Below are 27,545 nucleotides of genomic sequence, written 5' to 3' on the forward strand. Positions count from 1 at the left end.
TTCTGTTCCTAGTGGAACAGCATCAATGCACCGAAACCCAGAGCTGTTACACTGGGAACATCCCCAGCAGCCTGAGCAAGAAGTCCAGAGACCGAACAGGGACAGGCACCACCTCCTTACCGCTTCCAGTGGAGCTGCACCTGGTAAAGGCGGAGAGGAAACAGATACAGAGGCTCGTATGTACTGCTGCTATCTGTCATGCCTATCAGCAATCAGAAAAACTCAAAGCCCGTTTCTCAGCTGGTGAAGCCTGGAACAGCGGTAATGACAAGGGAGTTACTCCAATTTACTTTCACTGAAGATGGCAGTGCCTACTGCTGCTAAGGTGGAAACCATCAAGAATGTTGACTGTTAGATAAATTAAAATGAAGGGAAAAGGAGAGAAAACCCTTCCAACCTTGTGGAATTAAAGAATTTGCTAATTATTTTTTAATTATCATGATAAACAACATTTCACAGCAAAATAAAGACCCCCTGAGCTCACACTGGAAGCAGAGAGACAGCTCAGCTCCGTCCCGGGGGAGCCCAGGGCAGCTGCTGCATCTCTGCGCCCTTTGGCTCGGCTTGGAAGGCGTTCAGAAAACACGTACGCACCCTCCGCTGTCAGAGGCCTTCGCAGGATAAACAAGTGTTGTTAAGCTCTTCTATTTGCAGAATTATATTAAATGAGAGCAAGTGAGTGAATCTGACTGTCAAGTCTGGACAAAAATGTAATAAAGTATAGAGTCATGAACATTACTCTCCCTCCTCCAGGTATGATTAACTGAACAAATACTAATAGCACAAGCCCTGCAGAATTAAGTCTCTCACGTTTATGTTCAAGCCTTCAGTTTAAAAAGCTTTAGGGCTAGGCATAACCTACCGGTTCTCCAGAATGAAAAGGGGGGGAATGGGGGGGTGTTGTGTTGGGGTTTTGGTTTGGTTTTTGTTTGTTTGGTTTTTTTTCTTTTAAAGATTCTCGAGATTGGTGTAAAGAAAAAACATATTCTGGTTTCTGGTCTGGTTTTTGCTCTTGTGGCAAGGAACTACAAAAACCCAGTTTGCTCTGGCGTAACGCTTTACCTTTATTCCACATCTCAATTATTTTTAGCTTTTTACCTGGTCTGCTAATTTGATGTTAATCCCAAACTGTTAGTGGCCCAGGATTTGGAGGAATTCGAAGTGACGTAATTACATGACACAAATTTGCAGCTGTCATTCGTGTTTCAAAGTTTCAATATTTAGTAAGCCAGGGCTTCCCGAACAGAAAAAGGAAGCAGGGCCCTTTAATTTGTGGCACTGACTAGCTCACTCTAGATTAGCTAAATAAATACCAGAATATTGTTTAATGGGCTCCTGCTCATAAAGGCCTAGATAGCGACACATTTTCCAGTTGGTCCCCTTCACAAAGGCGTATCATAACCTCGGCTGGCAGCAGGTAAATCCAGATGACGAGACAACAGGACAGAGAAAACAGCATTTCTGCCCTCAGTCTGAACCACCACCATGCCCTCAAAACCAACTCACAGAAAGAACCCTGCCATCCACACACCTCCACTAGGCAACCCCTCTCAAAAACTGCTCTTTTGAAAAATATTGTTTAGCCTGATACGTAAAGTTTCAGAAGTGCACAGGGAGTGAGGTCAGAGCATTGGGAGAAGCTCACCCACACCATGCTCTGCAAGAGAAAGGCACCCGCCAGCTTAAGGGGATACTATAACTTTAAACTTTGTATTTTTCAGGAAAAAGAGATACATTGCTGGTTTGCAACAAATCACACACATCCCCGCATTTTCAAAATATGCCAAGATAATATTTATTAACACAGCAGGACTTACAGATCACAAAAGATAGTGATACATAGGAGCTCGTAAGGGCGTTATCAGAATAAAGCATGCAGGTCAATACTTGCAGAAGAGAGATATCAAAGCAGATCTGAGAAGGCACATTCACACAAGAAATGTTTAGTTGAAATTAGACATTAGAAAAGCAGCAAAAAACCTGAAGTTGATTAAAATATACAGAGATCTCCAATAATGCCAAAGAAAAAGGTACTTCATAGATTTGTAAGTGCAGCAAATGGATAACCCTTTGAGAATACCCGGGTGAGGGTATGCTCTCGCTGCAACCTTTGGCAGGACGCAGTACAAATTAGGTTCATATAACATGACTAGGTGCTAATTAAAATGCTTTCCTCTTGGAATGAAACATAAATTTGGTTTAAAAGAAGCAACCTGGTTGAAACTAACAGCATGCAGCCAGTGCTCAAAGGGTTATACGAAGTAAATGCAAGAGAAATCAGGCAACATTAGTATAATCTACCTTCCACACAAAGAATTATAGCAAAGTTTAAAGAGACAGTATCCCCTTTGGAGAGAGCAAAACTGAAAACCTTTCTTCCCTCAGAGACCAAAGTCTGTTGTATGGGATTTCTTTCTTACTCCCAGTGTAAGCAACCTACCTGCCCATACCTGGAAGCTATGCAACGTGAAATCTCAATAGCCAAAGGATAAAGACCTCTGTATCGGTATGTCAGAGAAGTCAAATCATTTATCAGCACCTCTGTCCTGCTGCTGTTTCACTGGAGATGCATACATACAGTTCCCAATGACTAATCTCCCATTTCTCAGCTGTGAGGATGACAAAGGGATACTGTCCCTTTTTGACATTAGATTTACAGATCGAAGAAAATTAAGAAAAAAAATCTGCTTTTTAACTTTATGTAAACTGAAAAAAAGGACTTGAACATCAGCAGTTCATAGCTTGAAATGCATCAAACACACATAAAAACACATGAGCACAGAAGTATTCGTAACAGATCGTCCAGAGCACGCTCCGCTACGAAATCCAGAGTTAAATGGAGTAAAACTCTCCCTGTGGAAAAACATCTAGCTTGGCACCATAGGAGAATACAGACTTGTTTAAGTTTAATAAAAATAGCTTCTAATTAATACTTCAGAGTTCAAAAGTTTAGCAACAAGCACATGATCGACTAACCCCTTTAAACAAACCAAAAAAGTCCTTCCTGCCACAAATGGCAATTATTCATCACTGGTTTCTGTAGCAGAAGCTCACATCCTGTAGAAGAGCTACATAAGTCAAACTACCACCAAAAGAGGCTAGAAAAATATTAGGAAAAAGTGCTTTCAAAACCAAAGTAAACATTCAAGAATACACTGTAGGTGCTACGTTTCTGACAGCTCACTCAACTCGGAATTTTACCAAGCAGTAATATGAAAATTAAACGCCTTTGCTAATAAATTATTCCTGATATTTTGTACCCTGTTATAGAGTATCTTCCATGTCAGTTGCCAACGTAATTCTCTCCCCTACTTAAAAATATCATATAATGCAAAATTACAGTACTGTATATTTTCTCTACCCATATCTGCAAAAATGGAAGAAATATTTCATATGGAAATAACCAATTCTTGCAGTAACAGCTTTTACATTTACAGTTTGTGTGCTCCCCCCCATTCAGAAAAGCCTTTGACTGCGTAATACTTGTCACTAGAACACAGTAATGGTTCCCGTATTATTGAAGGCCACAGAACATTTAACTACATCTTATCTTCCTATGTACATATGAAAAGAAAAAGCAGGACACTTGGGAAATTTGTTTTATGATACGCAATCAGATCAGAGATGGTCAATTCACTCTCCCAGGAGTACTTTCATAAAGGGAAATTAAAGCAGGCAAAGACCTGATAAGGATAAAGTAAAAGTCCCGTGGTTTTAAATTTAGGTCCAAAAGCTATCAATTGTGAGACTAGCATTTACAGGGCCTTTGCACAATTATGCCAACAAGGGTTTTAACTCTAAAAAGTGTATGCAATACTTCTACTTGCAGTCCTGCACAATACTGGCTACAGAGATTAAGCCCCACCGTAACGGGAATGTACTAGTGTTGTTGATAGACAGCTTTTCATTAACAGCACAAATTAGTGTTCTGCCTACCCTTTCAGAAGCACAGAGCGGGTTAAGTCCCCAAGCCAAATGTTTTGTTGAAACCAAGAGATTAAAGTGAGACTCTCTGCCATTCATCTTGCTAATATAAATGGAATGACATTGTTTGCATTAGCAAATTTTCCACTCGAATCCCTTAAGTGACAATAGCTAACAGGTACCAGTAATATGATGTTGTCAAATCTCAAAAATAAGCTGGCATGGAGTTTAAACTGTTCAATCTATTTATAGTCTTCTAAGACAAAAAATAAACACTGCCCTGCTAAGGGGCTGTTGGCTAGCGGGTGCACAGATTTTGAAGTCTTTCACTATTGAAAGACTAGTGCATAATACTGTAATTTAGCACACAAGAACACCAAAATCTTCATCACCTATGTTACCAGAGCAATCTAACCAGTTCCTCACCTGCTGCTGGTGGATGCTGGCCACTAACTGTTGGCAAATCCAAAGAGCTATCAGACATGACATGCTTAAGATCTCCTCCCACATCAGCCAGTTTCATGTCAAACTGAACAGACAAAGCATCTTCAGAATCCTCCTTGCCGACACTGCTGCCACCAATAGAAGGGAGATCCAGAGACTTCACCGAAGCAGAGTCTTCTTTGGCCTGCTTGAAAGCTGTCACTTTGTCCACCAGAGACTTATCCGCGCTGTTGCACGTGGAAGAAAACTTGTTAGAGTGAAAGTCGGCAAAATCATCATCGCTCTTCACTGAAGAGAGCGTGTTGTCCTTCGCCTCCTCAAAGCCTGCTCCAGAGCCTTCCAGAGAAAGCTGTTTGAAGATATCATATTTGGTGGGCGTAGCAGCGGTGGCAGAACTCTGCCCACTCTTCACCGTGCTGGCAGATGAGCCAGACTGAGGAACAGGACCGGCCTCCAGCTTAAGTGCATTGTATTTGTCATCTGGTTTTTGTTCGGAAAATCCACTACTATTGTTGAAAGCCATAAAATCTGCAAAGTCATCTTGTCCACTGGCTGATGCGCAATTAGAAAATTCCCCAAAAAGGTTGAACTCTCCAAAGTCATCAGCTAAGCTTGAGCTTTTGCTGGGTGCTGGTTGGGCAGTGGTAGATGGAAGGGGTGGTGGAGGAAAGGAGCCCGATTTTGATGTATTAAATGCAGGTGGAAAGGATGGCTGCTTGTTTTCTCCAGTAGAGGAAAAGAGATCCAAGTCTGCTAGATTCAAAGAGGTCTTTGCTTGTGTTTGCTGCTTTGACTGAACGGGCAGAGAAGGGAAGGATGTAGGGAAAGTTTTGTCTTTTGTAGGTGGCTCTAATGGTGAGATACTGTCAGCGGTTTTAAAATCTGTGAAACCATCATCGGTTCCTGCAGGCTTGAATTCTGCAAGGTTATCTCCTGAGAATAAAAACAATGAAAGAACAATAACAAGACACTGCAGTGACAACAAATACATCATACTCACACCATGCAAACAAGCAAATTATTTCATGCAATGTCAGAAGTTTTTATGCAAACTATTTAAATTAAGACCTCAGGATGCATGTAGAACTGCAAACTCAACTTCTATGAAAGCACACAAGTTTCAAGGTCAGCGATTCCAATATTCATTCCAGCAAACACTTAAGTCTTCAAAATAGCCTCAAAGTCATATTAAATTCACTTTACACTGAGTTAATATCAAAACAATCCACGACCAATAGATTCAAAAGGTAATCAGTACTGTCTCATACAGCTTCCACGAAAGTTTTTCTTCCCACCTCATGCTTCCCATGTTTGCCAAGCCGTGAATGTAATCTTGAATTTCACTTACACCGATATAGTATTTGCCTTTTTACAGAAGCAATTCTCCCCCTCCGTCCCTTCAAAATATTGCCCTAATATAGTTTATTCATGGGGCATCAGCAGAGGGTTGAGACAAAAGCAACCCTGCTGATAAGCTGAAAGGGGAACATAGCAGAGACCAACTGGACTTGCCCGGCAGCTGAAGGTACTTTTGAAGAAAGTTCATTTGAAAGAAGGCAGGCAGCCAACAAGCCTATCCAATTGGGCATAATGGGGAACCCAACAGGTGGAAGAGACAAAGCCCCAAACAGAAAAGAATGCAAGGCGGTGATCTTAACGTGTTGTTTTAGAACATTATTAAGCTCTCATTTTAATCTATCATGTTTTCCTTCTATCAGGTTCACCTAAACGTACAAGAGTGTTTGTTAAGCGATCAGAACTTCAGTAAGTGTAATAACTCAGGCATCTTCTAGCTTCTGCTAAGACTGATTACAGTTTCACTAGGAAGCTTGGAGACAAGACTTTCACATGAAAGTCAGCATGATTAATCATAAGATGTGCGGATCGCTAGTTCCACTACATACTGAATGTAAGATAGTACTATGTAAGGATTATAATTTAAACCCAATTAAACATTAGGTAACAATGTTTTCATTGAATTTACATTAAATATTTTGGTGCACTAATTTTGTAAGTTTCTTTCTGTTCATACACAATTTTTTTTTTTATAAAGCAATTTCTTTTGAACATGAAAAATGTTGAGTTGTTTAACCCATTCACCAGACATACATACTTAGACTACTTGTAATTTTAAAGTTTTGATGCATACTTTAAGACGACTCTCCAATAAACAGATTTTGTTCTATTTTAGAAGTACACCATTAACATTTCATTCTTAAGCTACCACACAGCGTCATACTTTAAATTAGTTTAACCAAGATTTAAAAGAATACTGTTTATAACGGTAGTAAAGGACCATGACTATACCTGACATTCTTCCATTCTCCCTCCCCTCCAAATCAATTCACTTGGCCCAGCAGCAATACAAATATTTGTGAAATCGCTATTCATTGATCAAAACTAAAACATCACAGCAAACTAAACTTACTGCTGAATTGCAAACTTTTCCATTAGAAATGTAAGCTGGTGAAAGGGTTAAGAGTGGTCAGACCTGGATAGCAGGCAAATATAGTAATTTTCTATATCTTAGAACATGTACAGACAGAGATAAAATGTTGTTATTTCATTTCATTGCATGCATTTAATCCTGAAGTGGTACTGAGCATGAAAATCTCACAAAACATTAGAGGAGTTTCAGAAACTCAGTGTCTAAAAAAAAAAAAGAATTTCATCTTTGAAAAACAAGGAGTAGGAGTGAACTCAGGTAAGCAGTTTCATCCCTAGAATCTAAAGTTGTCTTCTAATAATGAAACAAAATGCTGGGTATAACATAACTCTGTGGAAGTCAGGTGAAGTTCACATATATGTTTATCATCTGATCTGTCTACTGATAATATATGAAAGTTTTCCCCCATCTGATGAAAAAGATGAGATTATAGCTTATATTGCATAAATGAGTTAGACATAGACGGTTCTGGAAAAGGCTTAGGGAGACTCTGCTTTTGTAATTACACAGACGTTGCACCTCAGAAGCCATCTAGGTTTTACTTTTCCCAATCAAAAACAGTTACACACAAATTTCAAAATAAGTGATCAGATTTATTCTTAAGAGGACCAGAGACCGTGAAAAGTTTAAATTCTGCCCTAACAATAGGAAAAAGTTGCAATTTTGTCCAGAAGCATTTTATTCTGTCTTCTAAGACTCCTTAGTTAAAATGAACAAATTCCAGCTATGTTGTTATTTTAAAATAAAACTCAGAAGCATCCGAAAGAGATGCCAATCACCTAGAAATACAATTTGAGGATTGTTCCAATAGTATATTACACTATTTTTTCAGGATACTTCCTGCTAAGTTGTTTAGAGGAGCAGAAGCACTATTATTCTAGAATTCTAGCAATGGAAATTCCGCAGTTCATAAAAATAGTAATGAAAACATGTTAAAACAGCTCCAAAACCCATACTGCTTACCTAAGTATTTGCTCTCTGATGGTTGTTCTAATTCACGGAAAGCACTATACTTGTCTCCACAATCTAGTGAATATGAGAAAAGGAATACATTTACATAAAGATATCAGGAATTCATATAATAAATTTGATATTTACATAATTGTTACGATTTTTAAATATTAATATTTTATCAATGCCAAAAAACAAAGATACATGAAATACTGCGATAAATTCCTCATAGTGGTTATATATTTTTCCTTTTACCTCCAAAAGTAGCTGTACTTTCAGAAGGCTTCTCGGCTGCAATTCCTTTAAACACAGCATACTTATCAGTTGATGAGAGTGTCTTATTACCTGGGAGTGGCATTAGTAAAGAAGGAACACTAAAAACAAAAGAGATAAAAGCAAAGTTCCTTAATTTATCCATAAGAAATCTACGTTTCCAGGTTTTATTTAAAAGAGCCTCTTATTATGACTACACCATTTGGATCACTAAACCTAAGCTTGTACCCTAAAGAGTTCTTAATCAAGAAGTTGATGTAAACTACCTCAATATCTATTAAGAGCATGTAAACAGACAGCTAGGTAACTGATGGGTGAATTCACACTTTATCTCACCTAATCATATTTCTTTAGGCCAGAAGTCAGTTTTCACGCTTCTTTGTTTTAATTTGTACCAAAACATGAACAAAACACTCCAGAACTTTACACCACAGGAATTCTTAGCCCAGGAGACAATAAGCACACAGACATACCCCAGGAATCACTGCTGTTGAATTTATCACTTTGCCCAGGGCAGCATAAGGACAATTCTCCCTGGCAGAACTAGATACAGTATAGACTTAAAACTGCATGAGATTTTGCCAGCTCCATACTTTCAGCTTATCTACTTTTGATTATATTTCATTACATATTGCAAAATTAAGAGAATAAAGTGGAACCACTGTTCAAAAGGAAGGAAAGGATAACTTTGAATTTCTGTCAGGGCAAATCAGCGAGTTTAGGTAGCTATCTAATCAGCAAAATAAGGATTAGTCCACAGTTACGCAAGCAAATCTTTTTGCACACTCCACTTTATATAGTAAAACTGCCATAATAACCTAACACCATGTTAGCAACTGCTGTAAGATTTCGAAGACCTTCTGCAAGAGCTTTGCTTGCCCTCCACACAAGCCCCCTTATCAGACCTTGGCAGCTCTACAGAACAACATCCTTTACATATGAATGATGCATTTTACCTCTAGTTTATGCCATTCAATACCATGCACATTGAAAACGTGAATGAATTTCTATGGCGTTCTTTGGCCTGAAGCAAGAATCTTTCCAGAGCCATTTAAATCTCCTTATCAGCAGCCTACAAGCAACATACAAACCTAGCACTTGCACACATGTGCTAATGATGGTCTGCGATGCTTGCAGACAGACAGTGCAACGTCAAAAAAATATAGCTTATGGTAATATAATTAAATTTCACATCACTGCAAAACAGGCTATTAGATATGCAATCTTGGCAAATGTAATGGTTAATCATCTGTACTCTACAGATGGCTTTTTTTAAATAAGCTCCATAAGCAATTAGATTATAGCTCATTGTAACATTCTGTTCAAAACGGAACGCTTTTACGACTGAATAAAGAGAATTGCTGCAGTGAAAAAGAAACAACATTTTAAAATTTATTTTTTTTTTATGATCCCCCTACTTCCCATTATGGAATCCACAAACAATGTTTCTTTTAAAACTTTCAGTAACAGAATAGCTTTAAATGCAAAATGACATCTAACAGAAATTAAGATATACTTAGAGCATCTTCAGATGCGTGTGGCATTGACTGACATTGGCAAAATTTGATTTCTTACATAGAATGCCGTTAGGCACGGTGTAACAGAACAATTTGTTTTAGTATCCCCATTTGACGTCACTGTTGAGGAAGCAACTGGTAATCACCGCTTACCTGGAAAGCACTAGTTCTATTTGCGACTAAGGACAGTCAGTTCAACACACAGGAAATTTGTATGTCTACAATTAGACACCTGGGAGGTACACAGAAGTCTGCCATGTGCAGTAAAAGGAAACAACACTGAAATTTTGTAATCACAGGACTTTGAAAGATTAATTGTAAACTCTCAGAGGGAGTAAACATGCTTACTTATTTTGTTATACAAAATTTGCCTGATCCGGAATTACATTTTGGCAGTCTCCCAAATGAAAAGCCGAGACTGCTGAAGTCTGAATGAGATTTCAATTGAGATTTATAGTCAGCTATCAAAAGTTTAAGCACTGGCCAGAGAAACGATAGAAATAACAAAAACCCTGTCCACTGGAATTCTCAGACATTTCAGAGTATGATGTCGTGCTCTTCGCATGAATTTTGGGGTCCATATTCAGGGCCTGAAGAAAGACCTTGATGTCAGCAAATGGTTTCTATCAACTCCAGCAAACATGGGGTCATACTTTTAATGGAAGCACACAGCACTAAATGCAGAACTCCTCTGTCCCAGTGTATTTTTTCTGAATAGCTTTAAGATTTTCGCCTGAATGCACAGTATGAAGTAACTTTCAATTGCCTGTGCATTAGTATAAACACTTGAAAACCTATCCCTATACCTTGTAAACGCAATTTACCTCAGCATGATTACTAGAATGCTAAAGAATGGCCAACCACCTATGGCACATCGAATGTCATTTTTGATTCAGAAAGCCTAATTGTAGTTCTAACAACCTTCAAAAGAAACTGTTGGAGTAGAAGTCAGGCGACAGAAGAAAATTACAGGCTAGACAGCTACCCACAAAAGAGGAAAACATTTCATTTCTTGAAAGAGTTCTAAAATACCAAAGGGGTGGAAATCAAAGATCTACTACCTGCTCCGGTGCTGTGAGCTGGCTGTTTTGGAGGAGCCAGCTACATCCCCTTGGAAATCAGTGAAAGAGTCATCTAGTGAGCCAGACTTTGAAGCATCTTGAAACTCCTGGAAGTCATCATCTTCTGGTTTTACTACCTGAATTACGAACAACATGTAAATTGCTATACTGTTGTCTTTTCAAATTGTCGTATAGCATGAAAGCAGTTCAGAGTAGCATGATTGACTTAAGAGAAGAAAACCCACACAAGACAGAAAAAAACCTTTCAACATCAGCATGTAAAATTAGCATGGTCAGTGTTTCCACTTCGCCTGCACCTCACCCAACTTTGAACACACAAGGTGTCCAGGATTACAAGTAGTATGCATGAAGAACAGGTGAATAAGGAACTCTACTCTTTTCACATTAAATGTATTATTGATCATAGCCATGTAATCTTTTAATACAGGATAAAGATGAATAATTTAAATCAATCAATAATTTAAAAATCAATACAAACAGCAAAAGCATCAGAAGAAATATTTTCTGAAGAAGGATGAACCACATTTGCAAACAGAAAAATTTATCCCCCATGTGATTTACAGTGTTGTAAACCAAAGGTTTTCATAGTTCTCAGCTTCTCCTGAAAACACTGACTTATTTTACCAGCTAGTAGAGGCTGTTGGGTAGTTTAACCTAAAATTCCATTTTATGCAGAACAACTAAAAATCCTCTTTCAATGCAATTAGTTTGTAATGGAGGACGCTTCTGTACCTCTCCTAATGCCAACAGAAAGAAAGAGAAAAAATAAAAGAACATCCTTAGTGGCGTGACTTCATGTTTTCAGATGTCACGTGCCAGATTTCATCTCCATTTTTTGCTGTTAACTTAAAGTCTCTTGTCACTACGTAGCTTTGGAAGAGTCAGGCTGATTGTCTTTCCAGGATGAGGGAGATTTGCCACGCAAAAAGAGCGAGCTAACCTGACCGGGCGGGTAGGATGGCAGGAATCCTCCCGAAGGCTGTGCTGCAGCTCCGCCCGCCGGTGCCGTGATGTTCATTCCCATCACGGCCGGCCCGATGGTAAGAGGCATGGAGACCGGCGGCGCGGAGGGCATCAGAGGCTGCTGGCTCACTGTGGCAGGCAGCGGCATTGGAAACCCAGTTAAAGTAGGAACAGGGGCAGCTGGAAACTGGTTTAATGCATCAGGACTCACTGCAGGTATTCCTCTCTGCAAAGGCAGAAAAGCAAAGACAACCATATACACATGTACACATCAACAAAACTGCATTTGCATTCTCACTTCAGTTTCTAGCTTGCATTATTGAAATCATGAAAGAGCAAGGTTCTGGTCAAGCTTTGAGTAAACCTTCCAAAGCAAAACATGCTATCTAGAGTCTGCGTAGGTGAATCATACTCAATACCCTGACTGATGGGTTACACAGAGGGTTATGATACCTGCCTGGGTGGGCCGAGGCATTTGTCAGCATTCTTGTTTGGCTTTTAGTAAACCAATGTAGTAAGCACTGGCACGCAAAGCTGTGCCGAACCTGGTGTGTGCTGTGTCATCTTTCCTGCACACTACCCCCGCAAGGTACCCGAGTTTCAATCTTCACTGCTCAAGATACTCTTGCCTTAGTTTTCATCCAGGGCTGGTATTTAGAAATAAAATGCTAAGAGAGGACACCATGCTGACAAAGAATGGACGCCTAAAATTAACACTCCACTGGTTCAGGAGAGAGGTAGCAAGTCTAGCTATTTGTACACTAAGGGATACAGGAACCACAGAGTTTGAGGAAAACAGATGTGTATACAACAGAAGAAAAACAGCCAGTATTTTCTACTAGAAATACATACACTTGTGTTTGGTAGGTATATCTAAGAACTATCTATAACTGACACTAAAGAAAGCAGTAACTGAAATGTAAGCGCAAGGGATGAAATTATAATCCCACTGAAGTTACAAGGGGAGCTTCTCCTCTGGACTTCTGTTGAAGTGGTATTTTACTACAGGTGTGGTATACTAGCCACTTGTGCCAACACGCAATCTATGGCAGATTAGTTCAGCGAACTGCCTTTTGCACTCACCTCCAAACAATTAGTCATACCTGAGTTACTGCTATCATAGCCAAGACAGCATAGAGCTCTTCTTTCGTGAGCTTCCCAGGGGTAGTACGGTTGGCTAAAGCCCATATTTGTCCCAGGGTCTCTCTGGGCAATCCAGACGACATCAGTATGGGATAGAGTTTAGCTGTATCTATTCCAGTAGGAGTCAAAGTGGTTTCTAAGATTTTCTTATACAACTCTGTTAAGAGGGAGTCAGCATTATTGACAATGACAACAGCTGTTTTCAAGTGAATCTAAGATTGCTTTTCTATTTTGTCTCAAACTCAACATTATATCAAATCAGTAACACCCAAAGTGTAAGGTAAGGCAACAGCATTCTGGCGTTGTATTGCATCATGTTGTTTCATCTAAATGCATTATTGGTTGGTCTTTACAGACAAGTTTAACACATAAGTATTTTATATAAAATACAGTTAGTGCTCCATTTCAAAACACGTTTAAGGAAACTGCAGGATAATCCGTATAAAAAGATAGTTATAACAGCTTTATGTATTTAAAACTCAGTGTAATCAATATTTACTACAGCATTTCATTTTCTGTTTACTGTGTTATTTGCATATATAAGATAAATAGCCTCAAGAAATGAGCCTGCTTAATTACAAGACAGGCCAAAAACCAGACTACCCATGAAAGCACTATTATCATCAATGCAGCCTCTACTAGCATAATCTGCTGTCATAACAAATTATAGATTAAACATATAACATGCTTGAATAAAACCCATACTTCTTCAAACGCAGGTAAAACCACCAGAAATATGTAACATATCAAAGATATGGGATACATGTGATGACTGAAGAATAACGCTTCGATCAATAAATGACAACGTAAGCACACGTACAGTTACACCTTACACTGCCCACTTGGCTAAATGCCCACTTTCTTTTTTACCTGGGACCAAGCTATCGTTGTAAATCCAAGGAGGCATCATTTGCTGAATTGGGTCCTGTGAAGGGAATACTCCAACTCCTAAATGTATTCCATTCAGTAAGAAAAAGAAAGACAGTTGTATTAGGATATACAGATTCAGAGTATGAAGATCTTAGACACTAGATCGTAGTTGGTCAGCATCATTCAGCATATCAGGCAAAGATTTCCGACAGGAATCACTGTGCTCAGAGGAAAAACAGCTGCTGCAGGAATATGTATTTCAACATAACTAGCATGATTTGGCAGTAACAGCAAGAATATAGTTATATAGATAATGAAATAAGCAGCTCCTCATTCGCCTCCCTCTTAATTTCTAGTTGTACAGAAGCTTAAGTCTCGTTGTCTCTCAAAATTTCATAGCAGCAGTTCTGTGCCATATCAAATTTAGTCTTCTCATCAACTATATGCGATTAGGGCTACTTGTGGAACAAATAAATTCGTACCTGCCATAAAAGCCACAATGTTCCACCAGAACATCCTTAGCAGGGAAATCCACAAACAGCCTGTTAGACTGAATTCCAGCAAGACCTTTTCCCATGTTCACAAAAACATTGCCCCATTGCTCCTAGCCTTCAGATCCAGAAGGCATCATAGCCGCCTTCACTACTACAGGCTTTCATAACGTGATCTACCACACTTTACTCCCTGCGAATTGGTTATTTCCTTCTCCACTGTGTGGACTCTTCCCCTCAGTCTCACGGTTTAACTTCCTATCTAGCTGTCTCTAAGCAGATTTTATGCTTATCTTGGATGGAGTTCTGACAAAGAAAAAGTCAGAATCATTTCAGATTTCATTGTCTTTCCCAGTGCCCTTGCATCTCCTTATCTTCCACATGGATTCTCTCCTGACTGCAGTCTAATTTCTACTCATCCCACAACTCCAAGCACATTTTAATGTAAGCAATTCCTTCCATTTCACCAGCCAAGTAAAAGAAATTTGCTGCTTCCTCCAATCTCATCGTTCTTTAGCTTTAACCACCCTTCCACACACTTCTGCATCCTACCAGTTCTTGCTTCTCACTCTTGAATCTCTCTGATAAAATTCAGCCCCTTAAAAATCAAATAATATGAGAAGTGAAAAGGAGTTCTCTGTCATATTTAGTTGCTGGATAGGAGAATCTTACTCAAAACTTCGAAAATATCCAGGTGAACTAAGGGCTTGCCATTTTTCAGCACTATCACTTAACTATTAAACTTCTGTTGCTCACAGAGTACTTCAGCTCATCCTTCAAAGCACCCTTAACAATATTTGGAACTATTCTTAACTATTGTTGCTCTACATAATCACTTCCAACACCCTCTTCATCTGCAGGCTGTGTTTAAACTCACTCTGTCTTACACTCTTAAACCAGGGTCATTTCCTGCCTCCTTCCCCGCCCCCCCCCCGCCTCTTTTTCGTTCTTTTTCTTTAAATCAGGCATCAGATCATGTTGGATTTCTACAAAATGAACACCACAATTGACTGAGCTATGAATAAATGAACAGCTCCTATTTCATGCTGTATATTCTTTAAAGTTAAATCACCTTTAGCAATTTACTGTGTACTACAAAGCCCCTCCACTTATTAAAAATGTCCATTCAAACCATTTAATTTCATCTAATAATGTTTTTTAAATATATTGGGTAAGAAAACACTTGAAAGCAACATATCAAATGACTGAGGAGAGGAACACATGAGTTTATTAATAAAGTTATGGTACTTCTAGGAAAGAAATAACTGCTTGAGAAAGTGCCCAATTTAATTATCTACAGACCAGGAACCTTCTCCCTCTTCTCCATCTCCTCTCACCCCCCAGTAAAGCGAGATCACACAAAGGGCTGCATGTATTTTTATCATCCTTGACTACAGTGGAGTCCACATTTCATGTAACCCTTAAGTACAACATCAGAGCACTAATCAAGGTGCACCAGAGACCCTGCATCTATTTTGATTGTAATAAAACAGTCAATAGTCAGCTTTAATAAAATCCAAATTGGAACTAAAGGTTGCTTAAAGTTTTCATATAGTCAAGCTCTTGAAATTTTGAACCCTAAAGCACACATAGTTTTAGACGTAACACATATGAGCAGCAAATTATCTGAGAAACAAGTCTTAACTAGCTAAGAGTTTTAACCTAACAAGATTTTATCCCCTCAAAGTTAAAAGATGAAAACCCACCATGACATTGGCCATCTTTAGTAATACGTTTCCTTAAATAATTAAAAAAAAAAAAGAAGAAATCTTTAGACAGCACATCTGGTTTTTCCCCAAGAAAGAGGATAGAATATCTTAAAACAGTAGACCTGATTAAACAAACATGTTAAAAGTGATTACAGCAGTAAACTCACGTGGAAAAAGTTCGGAGCAAAATCATAGCTGTTATACTTTTAGCAAGGAGCAGGAGGCACTGACATATTATTCAAGCAGGCGTTCAGAGCAAAATTATGCAGGATTGGCCTTAGAATTAGTGTACAGAGTGTTAGCATTCAAGCAGCACCTTATTAGATTTAAATTCTGTCAAATGTTTCATTTGCTCACCACACTCTTCAACTGCTATGTTTTGTTCTGAAGCCTTGTACACCTCTGCAGCAGTGGTACCACTTTCATGTCCACCTACAACATCCCAGTCACTGATGGTTAGACTGGGATGAACTTGGCTTGCAGCTGAGGCTTTGTGCCCAACTTCGGATGTTGTAAGTTTGGTTTGCTCTTGTTCAGATTCATTTGAACCATTATCTAAGACTTTCTCCTCCAAGGAAGAGCCTGAATAAACAGCAGGAGGAATTACTTATATTTTGTTATTAACCACCCAGATCGCAATTCCACACTTTCAAAAGGAAAAGTATTATTGGTACCACTGATGAGTTATCAAGATGAGCATCTGTCCCAGCTCAGACCAACAGCACCACCCTGTTCAAACACTTTTATAGCCTGATTCTGCCCTTTACTTACCATGCGTACACAAGAAATTCAACAAACAAAAAGCAACAAGTAGGAATACATGAAACTATTTTCTGTATTAGGATTACCATTGCATGATCATCTAGGCATCAGTAGCAGAAGTGTCCAATATCTACTTACATCTGCAAAATTCTTCACGTTAATCTCGCCAACATCCATTTAGCCTCCAAGAGAGGAAGCACACAAGTGCTCCACATTAGTATAATTGTTATTTTTTGTATCACCATCTCAACTGTATCTTTTTCTACTACACAGACTTACGAAGATGCTAGCACACAAGACTTAATTCACTTAAGATCAGCCATATCCATATTTAGCAAACTTTGGCTCCACACGTGACTTGCTTTTACAGTGCAGTTCTAAGGGAGGGAAGAAGGGAACTTAAATCATCTTTTCCTACGGATCAGCAGGTTTCTACTCAATTGCCTGTATATTACTTCTTTCAGCCAGACTGAAAAAAACCCCAACAAAATAAGTAAAGACTCTGTGTAGCTCTATGACAGAAGGTGACATGTAAAGAAAGACATTTTAGAGTTACCTGTTTTATGGATATTGGGTGAAGATGCAGAGGTAGGAAAATAAGGAACCTGCCCAGTTGTACCATGCAGGATGGGTAACACTGGCGTCTGGGCTGGAGGGAGAGGTTGGACCACAGCCTTTTCTGAAAGCAGTTGCCCAGCCTCAGTAGCAGAATGGAAAGGCTGAAAAGGCTGAGAGGTGGGTTGAGGCACCAGTTTGGGGATTTCAACAGGCCCTTGTATAAAGTCACTAAAATCTTCATCATCGAGAAAAGCAGAGTGGTAAACAGATACAGCAGAATGGGATGGTATGGGATGATCTGTAAAATGGAATGAACACACAATGCAAAGTGATGAGGAAAAAGGTTCATGGGTGGAAAGGTAGGAAAAGTGGCAAATACTAGGTATACATAGCAAATGGGTGAGGGGAAACAGCAGGGGATGCATTATTTGACAGAGATGTGAAGAGTTATTATTGTCAGCATAACAAACTCGCAAGGTAAAACTGAGCAGCCACTTCCAACCATGCATCTTCTCTCCCAGATTTTTATGATGTAAACACTTTAAAACTTGGTTCTTAACACTGGCTATGAAAGTATTCTATTTGTTTTGAACAGACTGGGTCAAAACAAACCACAAGGTAATATTTCAAACTGGACATAATGGGGGTCTGCACAGGGGGACATTCTCCCTCAAAGGAATGCTTTATCCTCAAAAGCTCAATAATATATCATAAGATATGTAAGAAACATGTACTCATTTAGACAACCTGCTGTTTGATCCCTTGCATAGTCACCCATTTTAACAGAACTGACGTAGGATAGGCAAATCTACAGACAACGGAAAATTGTCAGAAGCCACCTATAACTTCAAAATTATCAAATACACAGCAGAGATAAAGATTTTATACAGGAAAAAGTTTGTCTAGATAGGCTTTGTTTCAGGCTAGACACAGAGCAAACTATACTACAGCCCATAGGAAATCTTTACTAGTAATTGTTACAAATGTTAATAATTACTGAGAATACTAAAGGCTTCAGTTTGACCATGCCCAGGCAAGGGTACGCAAGTAAGCTGTTACAGTACACTGAACTCATTACACAATGTTTTGATCATTCTTACAGAATCACTAAGGCTGGAAAAGACCTGTAAGATCATCAAGTCTTAGCCCTTGTATAGCACTTCTTGGCTTCAAAAGCACTCTGCAAAACATTAATTAATGCTTCAACTAGAAAAGAACAAACCATTATCAATTTCCATGATATTTCATGTTAAGCACAGCACATTAAGCTTTCTTTTAAAGATTTCAAGTCTTCTAATAAAAGCTGATATCTAATATTTCACCCTCAACCTGACCAAGCAAACAGTTGCTAGAATGACACTTTATTTTACAAAACAGTTAATCCACTCACTTTGTACCACCAAATAAAAGTACTTCTTGGAATTAATTCCCTCTGCTGAGGATTTCAAACATTGGAGTTACATTTTCAGTCGGAAGATGAGAAAAACTACAAACCTGGCTTTTTTGGATGTGATGCTGGTGTTGGGTGCATTTTAGCATCTCTAGAAAAACCATCTAAATTTCCTTTAATGGCTTCCAAAGCATCATCCCTGCTTTTTTCACCTGTCTGAAACACCACAGAACACATTTTGAAAAATTCACAGAACAGGTCAGTTTTCAATATCCACACTTTTTCAGTACAAAAATTAGCAAGGCCTGCTGTTAGATTAATCCCTTCTTTCTCCAGCAGTGCCTTCCTGAAGCATATCAACAATAACTCCCATATTTAGAAAGCATTTATTTTGCAGACTACACCATAACAATGTTTCTCAGTTTTTAGACATAGCTTTATGCACAGGAACAATATATAAATGTTACTCAGCTATTTGTACTCTTGCAGATAAGAGCCTTTGAGCTCACTGCAAGTGTCCAAAACTTTAGACAAAGTTAACAAACAAGCAACCAAACATTCTCTATTCTAGAAACTCGGTCTATTCCCAAATGTTACACACCAGGCTGGTTTATTTCTCAAAAGCTGATTTCATTTTCAATACCTGACTTCGTTAATATTATGGCAAGAGTGTGTAAAGGACTGACTATTCCAGATGCTTTTCAAGATGTAATCTGATGTCTCACATAAGATCCCCACTTACTTGCTTGTTGAAAGAGACCATCCCATTAAAAGCCATTAAAAAAACCCTGAAGAAACATCCCACTTATTTAGGACATACCTTAGGTTTCACACTGCTTAGGAGTCTCAGCTTTTGTTTCTGCTCTTCAAACTGGCGCCGTTTTCTTTCTTCTTCTAAGAACTTCTGCTGGTGCTCAAACCTCTTCCTGAAGCAAAATGATTAAAAAAAAATCTAAAAATAATTTTCCATTACAATTTTCATGGCAAGCTTCTGCTTGATTTTTCCATTTCTTCTGTCTCAAATTCAGATGGCTCCGTGCACCCCTTTCTGCTTTTCCTCAGAGCTGTATGACAGCCACTACTAACTTCATAGATGGCCTTCAAATGCAATGGAATGATCTCAACAATCTTCTACAGCTCTACTTTCTACAGTCTACTTTTCTACAGAAACTATCAATATTTTTGTGTGGGCTACATCTCCAGACTACATCTCCCCAAGAGTCAATAAAGTGTCACTTACTGTTGTTCCTCTGCAAACTGCTTCTGCATGTCAGGGGTGTACTGCGGGGCTGCTGGACGCATTCCTAAGAAAGAAGCCTGTCCCATGTAAGGCATTCCAGTTGCTGGCATCGGCCCTAAGGGCATGCCACCCTAGAACAAAATAAATAATACAACTCCAAGGTTGGGTTTTTTGTTTGTTTTTTATTCCCCCCACAGAAAAAGCCAAACCACTGGCAATTACACCCTGCCAAATTGTGAACCAGATAGATCTCGTAAAATTAAGAGCGTTAAGCCTAGCTGGATGAGCAGTGTCTGAGCACAGAGTAGCTGCTACAGAACAAAGCACTGGTCGTTCAGTAGATGGCACTCTTCCCTCTCGATAACGAGTTACAACTCAAAGGATTTTAGAAGGCAGGATAGTCTTCTGGTAAAACGCAAAATCAAAACTTCCAATCCATACAACCTACCTCAAGAGAGGAAGGTTACAGGCATCCTACAGGCCTACACATGGTCCAGCACCATGCTTTTGGGGTTTCTTGGTTTTTTTTGTTTCCTATTCTAAGTGATCGCATAATATTTTTAAATTCCATGCTGGAGGCGCACACTCCTAACAAACAATGGATGCTGGCAAAATGTGGTCTGGACATTTTGCAAACATAGCTTATCCAGGGGGCCAAGGGAGAGAGACAGTGTATGACAACAGCCAAGAAGAGAGTTCTCTGAATAAATTGCATCTGTATCAGAAACATCTGAGAAATATATTCTGGTAGAGTTATAAAAGCAAAGCTTGCCTAATAGAAAAGATGCCAGAAAATAATTTACTTCTCCTACCATTCATTTTGTATTTTGTATCAGAACACGTAGGAAGAGAACAAAAACTGTTTATTATTTTCAGACCAGCTCTCATAAAAACATCTTCCTACTATAAATTTCACAAAATTAATCTAATAAATTCCAGGTGGAGGTGGGAAGGGAAGGGAGCGTAAGGAAATGGCAAGATACAATAAATTCAATTTGTCACATAGCAATTTGGCTACAAAGACATGCCAAAACATTAAATTTCAGCAAAGTGCAAATTTGTACATAAGCACATATGGTGGTACATAGAAAACAAAAGAGTAAAAGAGAGAAAACATAATATTAGCTACTCATATTTCGTTCTTATTTGCCAATTAGCAACAGCAGAGTTAAAGACAAAGTTACTTTAAGCAAGAAAAAGAATGAGAATGAAACACAGGAAGTAGGACAAATGGGAAAACTGGTCATGTGAGAAAATAACAGCACATTTAAGAGATTCCTTGCTCCCTAGAACAAGGTATTTAAAAAGAAAGTTTATGAATTGCCACCTACACTCACGAAACTTAATTCTATTAACGCCAGCATTTGAGTTACAAAGGGATAACACTATTCAGTGAATTGGTCGTGATCAATCAGATTGTATACACAGTCACTTCTTATCAGTTTACAAAGGTCTCATTTAAAATACTACACAATAGGCCACCTTAATGGTGAGTACATAAAACCAAAGCAAAAGAAGAAAAAACACAAAGCAAAATTAAAAAGACAGAAGAGGTATGTTGTGGGAGTTTTGAATTATAGTTATTTAACAATTTAATACTATTACAAACCACACTTTGGAGTAGGTGGCATCTGGTAGCTTTTCAACATCTTGCTGGTGCTTTTGTTTCCCTTCCTGTTCAGAGACCATGCTTCTCTTATCACACTTTGGTGTCATAACAGGTACAATGAAATGAAAGTTCAGATTCTGACATCTTTGAGTGGGCTATAACGTCCAAGTTACTTTAAATATTACTGATGCTGTCCTTGCACTACACCCTCATTTCTCTCTACTCTACAACAGTGAGCAACGTATGCCAAACTCCACCACTCCCTCTATCCAGATCCCAACGAAACTTGGAGAATTCTTTAAATATCAGAAATATCTGCAAAGGGAATACTACAAAATATGATGTCCCACTACGGACTGATACCCGCACTTCAGTTTCTAGCCAAGTTTCACCCTCTTACCCCACTGCGGTTGTGAGGACTATGGCACCAGCTGTCACCTTTCAGACAAGGACCAAGGCATCTCATTTCAGTCCACATTTCATTGCCACGCACCTGCATGGTCATGGGTCCAGGAGGCATCTGAGAACCGTAATTCATTCCCATCATGCCTGGCATATTGGATTGCATGACAGGAACCATTGGAAATCCTTGCTGTTGCATAGGAATCATCCCTACAATGAAACATTAAACAAGGTAAGCTCCCTGTTAGTGTTAAAGGTTTTATTTGTTGCCTTTTTTTTTTTTAACTAAACCAGCAAAGGAAAGGAAAAAACTCTGTGTCTTGCTGAACTGTTTAAAAAATTAAAAAATATGCTGCACCGCAGACAGAATTTCCTTAGTTTAGATATTGGTCAATCTAAGGGAATAAACATTAGGGGGCTTTCCCGATAACTAAGCTGATGAACCCTCCCACCATCCCAAGGATTCTCTGTGGGTTTCTTCCCATATGATTTTTGAAAGGGTCATTTCCAATTAACGAGATTTAATTAACCAGGCTGACTGGTGCTGATAATCATCTGTTTCTCTTGAATGGGAAAACTTACAAACCGGCAGATAGAAGAACTTTTGAAGATAAGTCTTGGGAAATAAACTTATCATTTTCACAACACAACTTCACACTCTGATCTGGCTGGATAACTTGTCTGTAGGTTAATTAGCCCACTACATATATTAGAATGGGTACAATATTTGTCCGTAAAAGCTAAACTTCAATAAAATTGGATAAATCAAGTTGGAATGTGTTAATTCACTGAATAAAGCTAAGTGGATTATGTTTCAGTATTTTCAGATCTCATATTTTTCTAACTTGGGAGACATACGCTAGCACACATTTGTTACCAGCACACCGTGAGATAATTATAACTGTGCATAACTGAACATCACACGCAAAAACACTCCGGGGGGATGCAACACACTCCGGAATAATCCATAAATTAGTCCCTGAGACTTTTTGTAAGAAAACTCTCCACTTTCCCTACAAGTTCTCTCTGTATTTTCCATTAATTAAACAGCACTGCAACAGGAATGAGAACAAAGGTAATTTAAGGCTGAGGCTCTCCTATTGTATTAATACTTTCCACACAGGTTGTGACTCTTGTCCCAGGGTCTTGCTGTGCTTTGTAAATATTTACCAGGTCTTGCAACACCCACACAATATGGGTATACGCAGCCGGTAGATGAAGCATAAAAAGGTTAAATACCACACTCAAAATAACACAAAAATCTTAAAGGCAAATTCAGGTTAAAAACAGAGATATAGTTTTCCCAGATCTTTAATCTAGCATTCCGGTAACACTGCTTCTTCAACATTGCATAGAAAGTTTTATAAACAGGGTTGTGAGAGCCAGCTTACCAGTACTGAATTCAAGGGGAAAAACAGCTATGGAGTTCAATTAATAACCATGCTTCTGAGCATCAGTGCAGAACTATTTTAAGTTGTTTAATGTACCTAAACAAAGCAAAGAACTTCGTGCTCAAAATGTGAAGTTCATACGTACCTTGAGGGGGGCCTAAACCACCAGCGACAGGAAACATGAAGCTGGAGGAGGAAAAAAGGGTACATGAAAGTCTATAATTTTAGTGCAAATATAAATGAATGAAAAAGCTACCTCGACTTGCACATCGACACCACCGCCCAAAGCCTCCCACATTCTCGCCAGCACTTTCATCTGCTTCTGCAGGTCTCACAGAACCCAACCCCACCGCAGGGAAAAGGCCTGCCCTCCCAGGGATCCCCCAAAGCACCGGAGAGTCCCACCAGCACCGTCAGCGCTGTCACAGGCTGCAAAGCCAGGAAGAAATAGATCTTATCCTCCCCAGCAGCACAAAAATGGCTTTGACTCATCGACATCACCCACAAGAGCGTTTCAGCACCTACGCAGGTTGGTAACAGGTCAGTTTGTCAGTGTAGGTTAGGCCTTCAAGCACCGCAGAATGAATAAGCATCTCCTGTTGGAAGTATCTGATTCAGCAAGACCATTACCTGAACCAGACAATAATTCTCAGCTGCTTAGTAACAGTTTTCTGCAGAGAAATACACTATCCATGAAACCCCACCACTTCTGCGTTTTTGCCCCCTTTGAAACACTAAGTACCACAAAATAATGTGGTTTCTATTTTCTCAATTACATCTAATTACAAGAAAAATAGTGTCTGGGAAAAAAAATATTCATTCAAGTATCAAGGGCCAAGTGCACCTAGAGGAAGAACTGTTAAAATTTCAACCGAAATCATAATGGAAATCGCTAGCCCTCACTTTCAAACAGAAGCGTGTGCTACGCTGCCAAACAGCAAAAAAGGACCTAGTTTACATGTCTTATTTGCAAGCAACTCTCAGAAACCCACATCAGCAGTAATTTACCAAACAAGAACCTCACTCAGTGTCCCAGGCAGCTATTACATCAAAATACCATGAAAGAGAAACACACTTATAGATATTCAATATTCCTCAGCATGAGGGTGGATGTAAAAGAAACTGCCTAAGAGTAAAGGAGAAAATGCTATCATAAATGCCTGCAGACAGTTTTGCAAAACCTGCAGGAAGTTCCGTGCACCACCCTGGTTTATAAATATAAAAGAGCTGTGTAATATGAGTACTAAGATAAAATAAGGAATTTAAATTATGCATTTATCCAGGAGCAAATTGCACCTACCCACTATACAGACAGCAGGTTACACGGTCACCAAGACAACCCATATTACTCTTCATTTCATCCTCTAACTCAGAATCTTCTTAATACTGAAGTTTCTTCTTTTACCCTGACCACTATGTGCTAATTTCTCCTTTCACAACTAACACACACCTACACCTTCCACTGGGTCCAGGGCTTATCATCCTCAACCACCACCATTTTGGGTTTCTTTCTTTGAAGCACTGTGCAGACGCACGCTACCTCATCTCAAAACAAGTGCTGGGCTTCTCGGGATTGGGTTCAGTTCACACAGTTCACACTGAGACCAGGATCTATTCAACTGACTGGTGTTCGATTCGGTCATTTTTAATCCACTTCTTAGCATACAAATATTACCATCATGAAGACAAACAGCCGACTGAAAAACCACAGAGGAACCCATGACTGAACTCCCGTGCTGGTCAGAAAAGCTGTTTTCTCCACTCAAGGGCTGAAGCCCAGTGAATTAACTGGATTTTGGCTGCATTTGGTTTCACCTATGGAAATAGTTGTTTTGCCCGCAAAGCTGTCAGTACAGAGTGCTCCCCGGCAATATACCCCTGTAAAATGTGTGTAATTTCAGAAGTGTAGAACTTCTGCTGTAAAGATACACCATTCTTAGTTTTGTCAGAATCATGAAATATTAAAAGTTATTTTTGAAAAGTGCCCAAGTATGAAAAAGTGTTCATAGCTTCATGTTTTCCCTTCTTGTTGGGGAATCTGGTCAACAAGAATTCTTCCAAACCAGCAAACAGAATGTAAACTGAACAAGCATAGTGAGGTACCACTGCTCGTTGGAAGCAAATAAAGGCCAGACTATTAAATATTTATCCCTTTCTACAGAGCTCCTGATTTATTTATAAGTCTCTGTTGAAAAAAAAAACAACAAACAATCAACGAAAAAACCCTGCAGCTAATTAGAGGGCACTGGAAGAAGAGCTAGTTAAAAGTAGCAGAGCAAGCTCCTGCAGCAGAGTACTCCGTACGTGCGGCTCGGATTCATCACGGACCTTGCTCCAAGATTTAGCTGTGCAATTGCCAACATCAGCCACACATGCACGTACATAAACCCCATCAACTTATTTAGTCAAGCAACAGGAACTTTATTTCTAAACTGCTTTTTGAAGATGCAAAAGAAATGCCCACACGCACCTAGTTAAAGCACCCGATGCCCATCGCTGAGAGAGCAGGTTAAGGCACAGTCATTTCTTAGATTAACTGAAGCACTGCAGAAACCCATTGAACTTGATAAACCATACAGTGATAGGAGCAACATCAGAAGTAGCTTTCTTTTAAGGAAAACATTTTAATTCCAGTTATTTCAGAATAACATCACTGACAGGACAATTAAACAGACAAAATTAGAACAGTTTCCCTTTTTTTTAAAAAAAAGAAAAAACATGAGCATGATAAATTAAGCCACCTGTAAGGACCAGTATACTACATGGGGGCTAAAATAACATTTATAACCAGCTGACTCTATGCTCTGAAATGACCAAATGCACTTTCTAGACAATGGAAACCTTTATGACCCCAGATGTTTAAAATACAGAGATTTGTTGACTACTATCAAGCATGCTACTTTAATATAGTTTCTTACTCCTTGTTATTTCCACAATGGTTTAAATGCATCTGCAGACATTTCTGTTGTTGTCAACAGCAGAAGCACTTGACCACCTAGACTCAGACAACTAGCCATCCTACTTCGGGTAACACAGTAAGAAAGCGTAACAGATGTGATATGCTGCACAAAATAAAATAAATATAAGGAAAACAAAGCAATTACCCTACAACAGAGCTCTTAAAGCAGTAATACAAATCTGTAAATCCCTATTAGATAAGTATTTTAAATATGGACCTTTAAAAAAAATCTAAACAAACCAACCAACAGCTTCAGTCAAAATGCAGGAGTGTGGGGAGAAGCAATTCCTTCTCTGTATTCATACCTCACTATAAAAGCTCCAAACTACACCTAACATTTTCCTATCTACAAGTGGATTTTTAAACCCCTTAATTCCCAATCAGTACAACTCTATCAACACAATATAGACTATCATAGTACTATTGAATGGCAAAAATCCACAAAAATTGAAGTGAAACAAGGCAAAGAACCCACACAAATACAGAGAAGGGAACTTTTCGTCTACCTCCAGACTTCATTCTCAAAGAAACCAGAATACTAACAATGGGAAACAATGATTTATAAATCCTTTTGTTTTTCAAAACCTATAGCCCGCTGACAACATTTTTGTTACTTTCCTATTAAACTGCTGCGCAGGCAGCGTTGCTCTAAGAGGTTAGGTGGTTTATCCAGCCCCTCACAAGAACTGTTTCAGATTTACATACATGGGGAAACACAAAGTCAGCATTCCATCCCTTCCACAGCACGCACAGGCAGACATATATACTTCAGCTTTTCTCTCCCCAAGTATTCCAGACGCCTGGGATGCCTCTTCCCCAACGCGGAGCAGTGACCCAGCTCAGACGGCTGATGGGGACACCCTGGACCTGCACCTCGCGGGTGAAGGTCGCCCTGGTGCAGACCCCCCCCCTTCCTCACATTCCCAATAACACTGTCAAAACTGTAGGCTTCAGATAGCCGAGAAGACTCAATGAACTTAAATTCCCTTTGTCAAATGCAGAATTTACCGCGCCTCCCTAGAAGTAGGACAACAGATAAATAGCATGCAAGAGCCTATGCTAAAAATAAAATAAGTTACCAGTCTTTCAAAGGTAGCGAAATACAGCTTCCTAACCTTTCCAAAAACACAACGACATGTTCACACATCTCATTAAGCACTGTTTCTTTCTCCTGACACCATTCCTCTGTCCTCCCTGTTCGCTTTGTGGGATGGAGGGGAAAAGAAAACTCCCCACAGCAGCGGCAGGCGAGCAGAGGCTCTGTCCTGCAGCGGCCACGAACCTGCCCGGCATTTATCGCTGCCGACCCCAGCGGCACCCAAGCAGGGCTGGCGAAATCCCAAAATCCCTTATTGCCCCAATATTTGAGATTGCGGCCACGAAGCCTGACGGCAAGTGGGCTACGACTGCCCAAGTCCAGA

General features: G+C 39.3%; 1 protein-coding gene across 6 annotated transcripts in view; it reads right to left on the minus strand.

The window, feature by feature from the left end:
- Positions 1-27,545, minus strand: part of SYNRG (synergin gamma) — a 42,841-nt gene that overhangs the window by 14,763 nt on the left and 533 nt on the right. For 2 of the 6 annotated variants that reach the window (XM_059829175.1, XM_059829173.1), the window contains exons 2-13: positions 23,311-23,351; positions 21,866-21,984; positions 19,764-19,894; positions 19,344-19,449; positions 18,628-18,739; positions 13,614-13,691; positions 12,704-12,900; positions 11,578-11,826; positions 10,617-10,753; positions 8,021-8,139; positions 7,778-7,840; positions 4,351-5,301 (exon numbers count right to left, since the gene is read on the minus strand). In XM_059829175.1, the coding sequence (XP_059685158.1) occupies positions 4,351-5,301; positions 7,778-7,840; positions 8,021-8,139; positions 10,617-10,753; positions 11,578-11,826; positions 12,704-12,900; positions 13,614-13,691; positions 18,628-18,739; positions 19,344-19,449; positions 19,764-19,894; positions 21,866-21,984; positions 23,311-23,351 (2,303 nt within the window). Of the gene's footprint in view, positions 1-4,350; positions 5,302-7,777; positions 7,841-8,020; positions 8,140-10,616; positions 10,754-11,577; positions 11,827-12,703; positions 12,901-13,613; positions 13,692-16,170; positions 16,396-17,131; positions 17,432-18,627; positions 18,740-19,343; positions 19,450-19,763; positions 19,895-21,865; positions 21,985-23,310; positions 23,352-27,545 lie in introns of all 6 variants that reach the window. The other 4 variants (XM_059829171.1, XM_059829172.1, XM_059829176.1 and 1 more) reach the window with 4 other exon arrangements.

Source organism: Gavia stellata, chromosome 25 (assembly GCF_030936135.1).
Source record: "Gavia stellata isolate bGavSte3 chromosome 25, bGavSte3.hap2, whole genome shotgun sequence".
Lineage (NCBI taxonomy): Eukaryota > Metazoa > Chordata > Aves > Gaviiformes > Gaviidae > Gavia > Gavia stellata.